At 38.6% G+C, this 10551-nt stretch overlaps 1 protein-coding gene across 1 annotated transcript in view; it reads left to right on the top strand.

Moving 5' to 3' along the window:
• The window catches only part of mapkapk3 (MAPK activated protein kinase 3), a 25741-nt gene extending 20642 nt beyond the window's left edge, over positions 1–5099 (top strand). The window contains exons 6-10 of the mRNA XM_053652655.1: positions 300–375; positions 582–706; positions 964–1049; positions 1188–1268; positions 2996–5099. Of these exons, the coding sequence (XP_053508630.1) occupies positions 300–375; positions 582–706; positions 964–1049; positions 1188–1268; positions 2996–3154 (527 nt within the window). The 3' untranslated portion in view covers positions 3155–5099. The remainder of the gene's footprint in view (positions 1–299; positions 376–581; positions 707–963; positions 1050–1187; positions 1269–2995) is intronic.
• The last annotated feature ends 5452 nt before the right edge of the window (positions 5100–10551 follow it).

Raw genomic sequence — 10551 nt, 5'->3', positions numbered from 1 at the left:
CATAGTCAAATGTCAAATATAATACATCTTAATATTCTCTGACTCAGAATCGTTCGGAATGACTCACTAAGAAGATTCACTTTATAGAGACGCACCTCAGTCACTGTACGTGTGTAACGGCATTAGAGGATCTCGAACACAAAAAACTGCTGACTTTTCGGCAGAAGGATACTTTTATGACTCTTTAGATACGCGAGTCGACTCACCCGAAAGAGTCGATTCAAAGAGTCAACTCGGTTTTTCAGTATATATTTGCTTATATGTTGATTTGTCTGTGTGTGTGTGTGTCTCTGTTTCAGCTCCCGAGGTTCTCGGTCCTGAGAAATATGACAAATCATGTGACATGTGGTCTCTGGGTGTGATCATGTACATCCTGTGAGTATGAATAAAAATAATTCACTTGACTTCAAGATATAAAGAGATATATATATTAGTGAATCATTCGTATGTATTTAGTCACCTGTAACTGACTTGCAAATATTTGGGGAATATATTCATGGTAGAAAAAACAAGCTGATAGAGCTCAGAGTGTCTGTCCTAAGCAATACTATCTGTGTATGTGTGTGTGTGTGTGTGTGAAGGTTGTGTGGCTTCCCGCCGTTCTACTCCAACACAGGTCAGGCAATTTCACCAGGCATGAAGCGGCGCATCCGCTTGGGCCAGTACGAGTTTCCCAACCCCGAGTGGGCCGAAGTGTCAGAGGAGGGTGAGACCACAGTATGCGTGTGCGCACGCGCGCGTGTGTGTGTGTGTGTGTGTGTGTGTGCACTATTATAAATAGTAGCTTCTAAATGCCTCAGCGGTTGTTGTTTAATGTGTGAATGTGTATCATGTTTCTGCTTTTGGCTTTAAAATGTGTCAGATTTCAGTGTGGGTTTTGTATGTGAAACTGTGTGTGTGTGTGTGTGTGTGTGTGTGTGTGTGTGTGTGTCTAACACATCTTGTGTGTGTGTCCTCATCCAGCCAAACAGTTGATTAACCAGCTGCTGAAGACTGACCCTAACGAGAGGATGACCATCACACAGTTCATGAACCATCCCTGGATCAATGTGAGTCTTCAGTGTGTGTGTGTGTGTAGGTGTTTGTGTGTGTGTGTGAGAGAGAGAGATGTATTTAGCATGTAATTTGCATATTAGTGGATTGTAGTCTTTACACTTTTTCAGTGTATATTTGTGTTGTATTTTCAGCGGTCCATGGTGGTTCCTCCAACGCCGCTGCACACCACACGCGTCCTCACTGAGGATAGAGAACTGTGGGACGAAGTGAAGGTACAGCACTGACCCCTGCTGCGCGCGCACACACACACACACACACACACACACACACACACACACACACACATTCACAATCATTATTATTATTATTATTATTATTATATCGCTGTTATGCGAAATAATAATATTTTTTTTTATAATAATTAGAGATGGAACACTACTATATTTTTCTTTTCTTGAAAAGCTAAACACTTTAAAAGCTTTAAATGGTTTTTTTTTAACTGAAGCGCTTTAAAATTTCCGGAAAAAATACACGTCTAAAAACACGACTTTACACCAAACTACAGCTTTCAAAATAAATCATGTGCATTGCAAATATCATAAATATAATCATGTAGAAAATATATATTATAATAAAAATCAATCCTGCCAAAAAAGAAAACACATTCAAGGCTCTTTAAGTGTAAACATTTCCAGTTGCAAAAATCCAATCCTGGTTTCAACCTTTTCCATTAGTTACAGGAGTGGATAAAATGCGTTTTTTTTTTTTTGCTCCGATATCTCAGCCAATGCTTTTTGTTGGTATCGGTTCAGAACCAATCCTGGATATCGGATCAGAGCCATCTCTACAAATAATAATACTACTGCTAATAATAATATAAAAATATATAAATAGGGGGCATGGCGGCTTTGTGGTTAACACATTTGCCTCGAGTGGGAGTATGCATGTTCTCCCCATGCTTCGGTGGTTTACTCTGGGTACTCAAGTTTCCTCCCCAGTCCAAAGGCATGCGTTGTAGGCTGATTGGCATCTCTAAACTGATCGTAGTGTGTGAATGTGTGTGATTGTGGCCTGTGATGGGTTGGCACCGTGTCCAGGATGTCCACCGCCTCGTGCCCCGAGTTCCCTGGGATATTCTCCAGACTTCCTGTGTAGGATAATCGGTTTGGAAAATGGATTGATACATTAATTAATCAATCAATCACTTCATTCATTTATTAGTCAATTAATAATAATCATCAGCATCAGCATCATCTGTAATTACATAAACACCTCTTTTGTCCAAAAGAAAGTTACAATTCTACAATTACAATTAAACAATAATTTAAAAAAAAAAAAAAGAAGAATGAAAAAATAATTACTAATAAGCAAATAAATAAATAAACAAACAAATAAACAAAAAGGTAGTCGATTTATTTAATTAATTATATACATATAAAATATGTCTTAAATATGAATGTTATTTATTATGGAAATGGCCTTTGTTGTAGTTCGCGCTTTCCTCCACTAGAGGGCAGTAAAAGACGAAAAAAAAACTTCGTCTTTTACTTCAGATTTACTTTTTCATTTTCTTAATGCACAATTTGTTTATTTACTTTTTTTTCTTTACTTTCTTGATTAATTGTTTGGGTTGCTCTCACACTCTCACTCACATACATACTTTTATACTTATTATATACTTTATTACGTCTTTTCCTGCTTATTTTCTTCCTTGTTATTACATACATAATTCTTACTTATATTAGATGGCTTGTTTATTACTTTCTTTTTATGTATTTAGTTACTTATTTTCTTGTCTACAGATATATTTTCTTGCTTATTATTATTATTTTTATTATTATTATTATTATTATTATTATTATTATTATTCTTGTTCACTTTCTTAATGACTTAATTTCTTAATCTATTTACATACTGTCTTCTTGCTCACGTTCTCAACTTCTTTGCTTACTTGTGTGTGTGTGTGTGTGTGTGTGTGTGTGTGTGTGTGTGTGTTTAGGAGGAGATGACGAGTGCTCTTGCCACCATGCGCGTGGACTATGACCAGGTGAAGATTAAAGACCTAGATACCTCCAGCAACCCACTGCTCAACAAGAGAAGGAAGAAAGCTGCAGCGGCAGGAGGAAAGGGCGGAGCCACTGTCTGTAACAGCCAATGAGGCGCAAGGGAGAGACTGAAAGAAGAGGACAAATGGACAGATTTATGGATGAGTGGCACAGAGCGTGGGGAGGTGGAGGAGGAAGTGAATGTGAGGACAGAATGAGGACACTCCTTCTCCTTCACTGTAACCAGCACATCTCACACCTGCCCACACACACACACACACACACACACACACACACACACACACACACACACACATGTAGATGCTTCTATATGTGTTGTTTATATATTTTTTCAAACATTCAGTTGCATATGTGTATTTTATAAGTATGTGTGTGTGTGTGTGTGTGTGTGTGTGTGTTCGGTGCATTCATAATGCCTTGAGTTTATTAATACAGAAGCTTTCCCGAGACACTACACACCAACGGTACACTGCCAGTGTAAAGCAGTCAAGTTTATCCTTCCTCCTCACTGCCTCCTCTTCCTCGTCTACTCGGGCAAGAAGAAGATAGACTCTATGAGAACACACACTTCAGTGGACACGCTCACTACTAGGACCGATTGTGTGTGTGTTTTGTACTTCACTTGATGGGCTGCATCATGATCCATCATCATTTCTTCATGTCTTTCTCTTTTAGCTCCTTTTTTGATCGGAAGAAAGTTTTCATTGTTTCATGTGTTAACCCGACACTTGACACTTACAGCAGCATTTTGGCCAAAAAAGGTTTTTTTTGTGATGTTTGACATTTCCCTTAGAGTCTTTTATTATGAATTTGCTAAGTAAAATTTGCCAGAGAGCAATCACTGTATTTAAGGTGACGTTGTTTTAATAAAAAATGTAAAAAAAAAAAAAAAAATCACAAAGAAAGAAAGTTATCATTGATGCTGACATTGTAAATTGTAAATTTACTGACTGTAAATGCTACATTTGGAAATTATAAAGATGTTATTCTGAATAATTCTCCTCGGGGCAGATTATTCCTCCGTGTGAGTATTAGGCAGTCATGGAAAAAGTACCAAAACACACTGATTTGACTAAAAGTGGTGCTACTGAGGTAATAATTACTACAGTAAAAGTAAAAGGAATGATCAAGAAGTTTAAAGATCTGCTTGAAGTAAAAATCTACTTGAGTAATTACCTCACAAATTAGTCCCCGCCCCGAAAATACTAAAAAAATTTATTCTGTTGTATTTTATTTCCTTTTTTTTTCTTTTTTTTTAAAGAAAAGTTTATTACCAAGATGAACAGCACAAACAGCACTGGTCTAGCTAACAAACTTAGCCAAATGATGTTGCTTGCTAGGTTTGTTAGCCAGCTAGCTAGCTCATGTTAATATAACATGTTTCTAGCTACATGATAGCCATCAAGCAAAGATACCCGCTTATATATCCTGAGCTTTAACATGACAGATGATCACTACCTAACATCGAAGTGACATCTTAAGTTTAATGTAGAACTTCTGTATTATGAAATATGAAAATATCTGGCTAAAGAGTCTGGCTCACTCAGCTAGCTAACAGCTCAACTGTGTATACACATGTCTACGCAGATCGGATTTTAAGTAAACTTTCAACAGGCTTTATTTAGATTAGACTCTCGAAAATGTGCGTCTTTCGATAGCGACGGGCTAGCCGGCAAACTGTGATAAGTGATGTATATTTTCCTCCTCGAAACAGTGAACTGTATGGTCAGTGTTATAGCTTGAACGAGCGAATATGCCTGTAAGCAGATCATTGTAAATACTGTGTAACTCATTTAAAGGCAAGAAGTGCTACTTCGTTTACTGTTGATGCTGTGAGCAGCCATGTTGATTTGATGTCACTTGCTGAACTCGGGGGTCGAGGAGACCGTTCCGAGTTCCTGAGTAGGAATTCCGAGTTAAAGGGGCTTTTCTTCCTTTGTTTTTTTTTCTAGTCGTTTTCCGACCTCCAATGCTGCGTGTGACCTTTAAGGCTATTAAAGAGATGAACGCATTCCTGGAAGGAGCCCACCAGGAGCCTCTTAAAACACTGTACCAGTCTAATAATAACACGTATGTCTTACAGTCTATTTTCACATCATAAATAATGTGCATATTGGAAACACCCCTCTTTCGCAACTGTTTTTCTATCAGTTATCATTTATATAGTAAATGTAATGACTGCTGGGGCGCACAGTGGCATCACACCTCCAGGGTTGGGAGTTCGATTCCCGCCACTGGAATGTCCAGCGTGTCCGTTGTGTATGAATGGGTGTGTGAATTGTGTCCTGCGATGGATTGGCACCCCGCCCTGTGCCCCATGCTCCCTGGGACCCTGTAGGATAAGCGGTATAGAAAATGGATGGATGATAGGACGGATGGATGGATGGATGGGATGGATATAATGACTGTTGAATTGACCTATTTCGCAATGGTGTAAAAGTTCTTAATTATATGACGTAATGCGTGCAGCACTTTGAGACGTAAATGCCTTCCAGTTGCACACATTGGGCACTATCAACTGTTCCTGATCTGAGGGCACTTTCGGTTCGAACCAGCAGTACAGACTGGGGTGTCAGAGTTGGGGTTTTTTCATGCCACCTTGAGGATGATGAGGCTACGAGGTAAAACATGCAGTGTGTTCATACAGTATAAACACTGCTTTTTATAAACCAAACCTGTTTTTTTGTTTTTCTGTTTTACAAACCCAGCCTCCTCATGAACAAAAACAAAAACCCAAACCCTGTTTAGAAGAATAACAGCAGGAATGTAAGGCTACGATGCAACAATGCAGGCCTTCTGCTGCCTAAATTCACAGATTATTCTGAGTTGTATTTTCCCTCCTAGCCTCTGTGGTGTATAAATAACAGAAAGCAGCAGAGATGTGGACGAGATCCAGCTTCCGTCTGTCAGACTGCTGCCTTCTGAATATATTAAAACCAGAAGGACCTTTCACCTACTTTCTGTCTTAAAGGGCGACTGACTGCGCTGTCTGCATGGTGTGACTCAGATGACTGAACAACCGAGTCAGACTCTCATATTTCAAATGCCGTATTACGTGTGTCACCCTAATCCCACCGTTTTTCACGTTACCATAATCATGCTGTGTATCGAAGCAGGAGAAACAGGTTTGTACTGTTTTAGGTGCACATGCATGAGCTGATCCTAGATCAGACCAAGGCTGGTGATTTTTCCTTACAGCCAAAAAAGGTGAGTCCTCAAGGTTATGTTTTCGGTACCTTCAAATAGACCATCTTTTGTACTCGATTAGGGCACAGTCAGACCTTTATGCACCGTTTGAGGCAACATTCATAATGTTTGTATCTTGAGGAACACAAAATGTACCTGTACAGAGCTGGATTGCTGATCTAGGATCATTTTTACTAATTAAATGAGGCAATCCCACAAAGTGTTGGGTCTGAGTAAGTATTGTGCCTTGCTCAACTCTGCCACACAGTTACTAAAGTGTTAAACGCACTGTTTATGAGTATACAGTATAAGATTCCCCAACAGGCCTTGTTTATTCCTGCTGGTTAAAAGCGTGTCAACAGAAATCATTTCTTCACCTACAGAATGATGAAACAGGTGATGCAAAGCAGCTTCCGCAAAACAGCTTGTTCCGTACATATAGACGGACTGTAACGTGTCTTTTTTCCCCCTGTAAACAGATAAACAAACTAATAATACACAAATTAATTTGTTAATTCACGTATGAATCAATAGCATGAGCTCTCTATGCACTAAAATGAGGCGAGGTCTGTGCAGAAACAGGCCAAATGGTCGCCTGTATCCATACGTTTATTGTTTTAATCATTTTTTTTTTAAAAGAATTTATTCAAAATGGCTGAATGAGTATCTTTTTGTCACTGGATAATTATTAGCCAGCTCATCAAGTCCGCAGGTGACGCCACTTTGATTGGACTCTTTTCCAACAACGACGAGTCCATTTATGGACAAGATGGGGCACGCCTAACAACCTGGACCTTAACACACAGAAAACACATGAGATGGTCATTCACACTTTACACTGGAAATAAATGGCTCGGGTGTCAGCGCAGCATAGTCATTCAAAATGCTTTGCCTATCGCAGGACCTGAAACGGAAAGACAACATCATTTCTATTACAAAGAAAGCCTAGTGGCGACTTTTCTTCCTGCAACAACTAAAGAAGCACAAACTGCAACAAAATTTTTTTAAAAAGTACTGATCTAGTTTTACACATCCATCGTTGTTTCGATCTTAATGTCAGCTGTAACAGTCTGGTTCAGTGCCTCTTCTGTTCAGGCCAAGGCTAAGCTGCAGTGGACCATCAGAATGGCTGAGAAGATCATTGGGTGCAGAGTACCATCCTTACAGGACTTATACCTAGGCAAAGAACCCACTCACTTCTCAAGACTGTTTAATGGTTTGCACTATTTGACATCATCTTGATCCAAACACTCTTGCACATTCTTTTGCACAGTTACACTTTTATTGTTGTGTGTGGCGTCCTACTATATATAGTTGCATGCTGTATGTTGACCCTATATGTCTGCACCTTGTACCAAGGCAAATTCCTTGTAATAATAATTCTGAGTTCTTTTTCTATAGTATATAGCTGACCAAAATATAACTTGCACTGTTGTGGTTCCAGGCCTCCAAAGGATAAGGTTAGGTTCAGGGAGGAGATCGCCGTCCTTTCATTTTTAATGAATATTGCATTGTATCTTCTGTCTTTGAGCAATTATTAATACTTTATCACAAAGAAGCGACCTCAGATTAATTTGAATTGAAAGACGGAAGGACGAGAGAGGGGTAATGCGGGATCATTTGTAGGAGGACACGCATGGTTGATATATAGAGTGTGAGAGAGAGCGTGTTTTAGGAAAAGATCAGGATAGATTGTCGGCTGCAGCTGGAGTGACCCAGTTTCTGAGTGAAACCACTTGAGATCATCAAACTGGAATAATTCAGTTGAACCAGTTGGATCCAGTCAAGCCGGACACAACTCCTGTAACCCCTGTGAACTTCGGGGGGGTGGGGTGGAGGGGGATACTTGAGCAACTGTACTTCATTACTGTACTTAAGAACTATTTTGGAAGATTTATACTCTACTCAAATATTATGACTATTTGTACTTTTCCTTCTTTAACCTTTACGGTAGAAAAAAAACATACTTTTTGCTCCTGACGTTTTCATTTTGACCGTCAAAGTATTTATATATCTCAGCTGCAATGCGATATCTTTCTTTCCCATGTACACTAATCAGTTATGTTCTCACTTATTTAACCGCTTTTAATGACATCCGGTCAAATTCACAGGGTGATCTTTGCACTAGCGTCCTCTTTCGCTGGATTTACCAACCGGATGTCGTGTCTCCTTAGCCTCCTGTGTAAGTTTAGTACCTTTGCTAGCTAGTTTTGTTCGCATTGCTAATGCCACCTCATTAATTCCAACAGGGTTATTAAAGATGAGCTAAATTCTAGGTTTGTCAGAGTCAGCGGCATATTTATTTTTATACGTATTGGATAAGATAAAAATTCATGTATGTTAATTTTTGATTAGTTAGAAATATTTACTTCTACCTTTAACTCTTGTTTGTGTGTGTGTGTGTGTGTGTGTGTGTGAAGAGAGTTAAGGAGGTCAGAGAAAGTTCAGGCTGATGTCATGGGACTGACCCGTCTGTCTAACTCCTTAAGCTTTTCTCACTCTCCTCTTCGACCTTACACCCTTTTCTTACCTTCCTGTCTTTCAAACTTGCCTTTGTTCTGCTTCATTCTCTCTCTCATCCTTATTTTTATGTCTATTTTCCATCCTGTGTTTTGTTTCTGTGTCACTCCTCAGCTCCTCTTACAGTCACGCAGCTCTTCATAATTAGTGCTATTATCTTGAGCCGAGCTGATAAGACCTATCATTGCAGCTCCTGAAATAGCAGAGGCCCTGGTGGACCGTCGCAGTCTTCTGAGCGCGTGGATTTTGATTTTATTTACACCCGTAGTTTTAGGCGCACTGGCCAAATGTTCTCCACCGAACACCAGTCTGATGTGGCGTACCCGTGTGAGGTTAACTTGGCTTTGTTCGAGTCACACTGCTTAATCTGATTTATTAATTCTTGGAAAAGGTGCATTTTAAAAACAATCCTTCCTCCTTGTTTAATCAAAGCCCTGGTTCTTCAGCAGTGCGTGAGTCATTGTGTTTCTTCATGATGAGGATGTTCAGGAGAAATTTAGCAATATCATGAACAAACAACAGCACACTTTTACAGTTGAAGTATCTACAAAATGATTGGTTTCTGGGTGAAACCGAGCAGTTAAATGTTGAAATCAATTGCATTTTCATTTCATGTGCATCATCATCATCATCATCATCATCATCATCACCTAAGTTCATCTAACTGAGATGTCAGATGAGATGTTTCCTCATCCTATGAGCCGTCATTTGACTTTTTCAGCTGATATAAACACCTCAGCGGGCTATTTCCATGGTGCAGAATGTTCCAGTGTCTGAGCTAAAAACGTGTCTGAATGCAGAAGCGCACCAGTGGCTACAGTAGGTCAAATTGTCCTTCTCAATCTAGACCAAAAGTCAGCAGGGAGCAGCTTTATAATTACCTACACTGCCACACTGGCCTAATCCAGTTAGACCTGAATGTCTCACTCATGGAATTTAATCAAATATTAGATTTTGATTATAATGCTTATGAATCATATCTCAATGCTCAACCTTTTGTTCAGGGTTAGGGTTAGCCTACACCTCTAACCTACAACTACACCTCTACATTGGAACAATGTATGGATGAATGAACTGTATGGATGAATATATGATGCATATAAACACACAAAACACCACAAAAATATAATCTTTCCATAACAGCAGCTTGTGAACTTTAAACATATCTGTTAATGAGTATCATTGTATAAAGCATCAATATGATTTAATGTCATTTTCAGGCTTCTATAATAATAATAATAATAATAATAATAATAATAATAAAGAGAAGAAGAAGAAGAAGAAGAAGAAGAATTTTATATAACATTTTAGCTCCAACGAAATGAATAAAATACTCTACCTAAGAAGTAAATTTAATGTATTAATTTTTTTTTGTTTTCCTTCTTTACTTCCAATTCAAAAGTGGGTGTGTACCTTAAAGAATCAGTGATTCACTTCCGCGAGTCGAATCTTTCGAACAAGCTCATTTAAATGAATCGGGTTTTGATTTGTTTGATTCATCACACACGCCAGGCATTTAGAAATATTATATAGCCTGCAATTACGTTAATTACAATATAAACACGCCACGACTATGAGTTTATACTGGTATTTCATCCATATATATGAAAAAACACTTTTATATAGATAGTAAGAAACGAACTCTTTTTTTAGGAAGTGGTAATTATGTAGACTTCTAAGGTCATACAAGTCATAATAATGTTTCATATATTTCATAGTCAGACTGTATAATCAGCAAGACAAAGCGTTTAAAAAAAAGAAAAGAAAAGAATTAAAAACCCTT

Source organism: Ictalurus furcatus, chromosome 21 (genome assembly GCF_023375685.1).
Source record: "Ictalurus furcatus strain D&B chromosome 21, Billie_1.0, whole genome shotgun sequence".
Taxonomy (NCBI): domain Eukaryota; kingdom Metazoa; phylum Chordata; class Actinopteri; order Siluriformes; family Ictaluridae; genus Ictalurus; species Ictalurus furcatus.
This window is presented reverse-complemented; position numbering and strand designations above follow the sequence as displayed.